Genomic DNA, 2,158 nt, shown 5'->3' on the forward strand with positions numbered 1-2,158 from the left:
CCGCTGCAGGCCTCGCCGCGCCGCTTCGACGTCGAGGTGTCGGTGCTGGGCGCCGAGGCCTTCGGCGCTGGCGTGCACTACTGGGAGGTGGTGGTGTCCGAAAAAACCCAGTGGATGATCGGCCTGGCCCACGAGGCCGTGACCCGCAAGGGCAGCATCCAGATCCAGCCCAGCCGCGGCTTCTACTGCATCGTGATGCACGACGGGAACCAGTACAGCGCCTGCACCGAGCCCTGGACGCGGCTCAACGTCAAGGGCAAGCTGGAGAAGGTGGGCGTCTTCCTGGACTACGACAAGGGGCTGCTCATCTTCTACAACGCCGACGACATGTCCTGGCTCTACACCTTCCGGGAGAGGTTTCCCGGGAAGCTGTGCTCCTATTTCAGTCCCGGCCAGAGCCACGCCAACGGCAAGAACGTGCAGCCGCTGCGGATCAACACCGTCCGTATCTAGAGGGGGTTTGTGGGGTGTCCCCCAGCCCTGGCGGGTGTTTCCCCCACTCCAGGAACTGGTCCCGGTGCTGGGCAGGATCTGGCATTGCACCTGCTGCTCTCGGTCCTGTGCTTCCAGGGAATCCCAGTGCGGGGGGCTGGGATACGGCAATAAAGGATTTGGAGAGAAGGGGCTGGGTGGTGGAGAGCCCCAGGGTGGGGGGGCTGGGCTGGGGGCACCGTGGGGTGACATGGCAGGGGTGTGTCACTGTGCTGGGGGTGCCACACTGCGCTGGGGGCATTGTGGCACTGTGTCATGGTGGGCTGTGCCATGGCAGGGGTGCCACACGGTGCTGAGGACATTGTGCCCTGCTGTGTGTCATGGCAGGGGTCTGTCACCGTGCTGGGGGTGCCATGGGTGTCACACCCATGGGTCGAGGGTCACCATGCTGTGGGACATGTGCTGTGACACATGTGGCACATGTACAGCCCCATGCCCTGCTGTGCCACGCCGTACATGCTGTGCCATGCCATGCCATGCGTGCTGTGCCGGGCCAGGCTGTGCCAGCCCTGGCAGGGCTCTGTGTGCACTGGAATGCACAGGGCTGTGTGGGGTGGGCTGTACAGAGGGTCTGGGGGGGGGGCTGTGTCCCTGGGGTGCTCTGTGATGTGTGGGGTGGGCTCTGTAGGGATATGGGGTGTGGGCTGTGTGTGGGGCTGGATGTGGGTCCATGGGGCGTGGTGTATGGAGGGAGCTGTGTGGGGCAGTGGTACATCGGGGTGGGCTGTACAGTGGGGTGATGGAAGGGGCTGATCTTTAGGGCCTGGGCTGTGCCAGGGCTGTGCTGTGATGGGGGAGATGTGTGGCTGCACAGGGGATGAGCTGTACATGGAGGGATGGTGATGTGTAGGGCTGGGCTGTTTGTAGGGACGCGGGGTAGGGGGTGATGTGTTAGGGTGGGGAGGATGTGTAGGGTGTGTCACACACCAGTAAAGGACAGTGGGGCACCGGGGATGTGTCACACACCAGTAAAGGAGCACTGGGGGGGGTCACACACCAGTAAAGGAGCGCTGGGGGGTGTCACACACCAGCAAAGGAGCACTGGGGGGTGTCACACACCAGCAAAGGAGCACTGGGGGGTGTCACACACCAGCAAAGGAGCACTGGGGGGTGTCACACACCAGCAAAGGAGCACTGGGGGGTGTCACACACCAGCAAAGGAGCACTGGGGGGTGTCACACACCAGCAAAGGAGCACTGGGGGGTGTCACACACCAGCAAAGGAGCACTGGGGGGTGTCACACACCAGCAAAGGAGCACTGGGGGGTGTCACACACCAGCAAAGGAGCACTGGGGGGTGTCACACACCAGCAAAGGAGCACTGGGGGGTGTCACACACCAGCAAAGGAGCACTGGGGGGTGTCACACACCAGCAAAGGAGCACTGGGGGGTGTCACACACCAGCAAAGGAGCACTGGGGGGTGTCACACACCAGCAAAGGAGCACTGGGGGGTGTCACACACCAGCAAAGGAGCACTGGGGGGTGTCACACACCAGCAAAGGAGCACTGGGGGGTGTCACACACCAGCAAAGGACAGCGGAGCACTGCGGGGCACACTGGGAGCAGTCCCTCCCCTGCCCGCCAGGCGGCGCTGTGGGGCCCGGCCCGTGCGCTCCGCGCGTGCGCCCAGGGCGGACAATCGAGCGCCGAAAGGCGGAAGGGGTGC

At 64.0% G+C, this 2,158-nt stretch overlaps 1 protein-coding gene across 1 annotated transcript in view; it reads left to right on the forward strand.

Annotated features, from left to right (window-relative positions):
* TRIM62 (tripartite motif containing 62) overlaps nucleotides 1-621 on the forward strand; it is an 8,860-nt gene extending 8,239 nt beyond the window's left edge. Inside the window, exon 6 of the mRNA XM_031062964.1 lies at nucleotides 1-621. This exon is cut by the window's left edge and continues 83 nt beyond it. Coding sequence (XP_030918824.1) covers nucleotides 1-453 — 453 coding nt within the window. The 3' untranslated portion in view covers nucleotides 454-621.
* The last annotated feature ends 1,537 nt before the right edge of the window (nucleotides 622-2,158 follow it).

Source organism: Geospiza fortis, unplaced genomic scaffold (genome assembly GCF_000277835.1).
Source record: "Geospiza fortis unplaced genomic scaffold, GeoFor_1.0 scaffold4, whole genome shotgun sequence".
NCBI lineage: Eukaryota > Metazoa > Chordata > Aves > Passeriformes > Thraupidae > Geospiza > Geospiza fortis.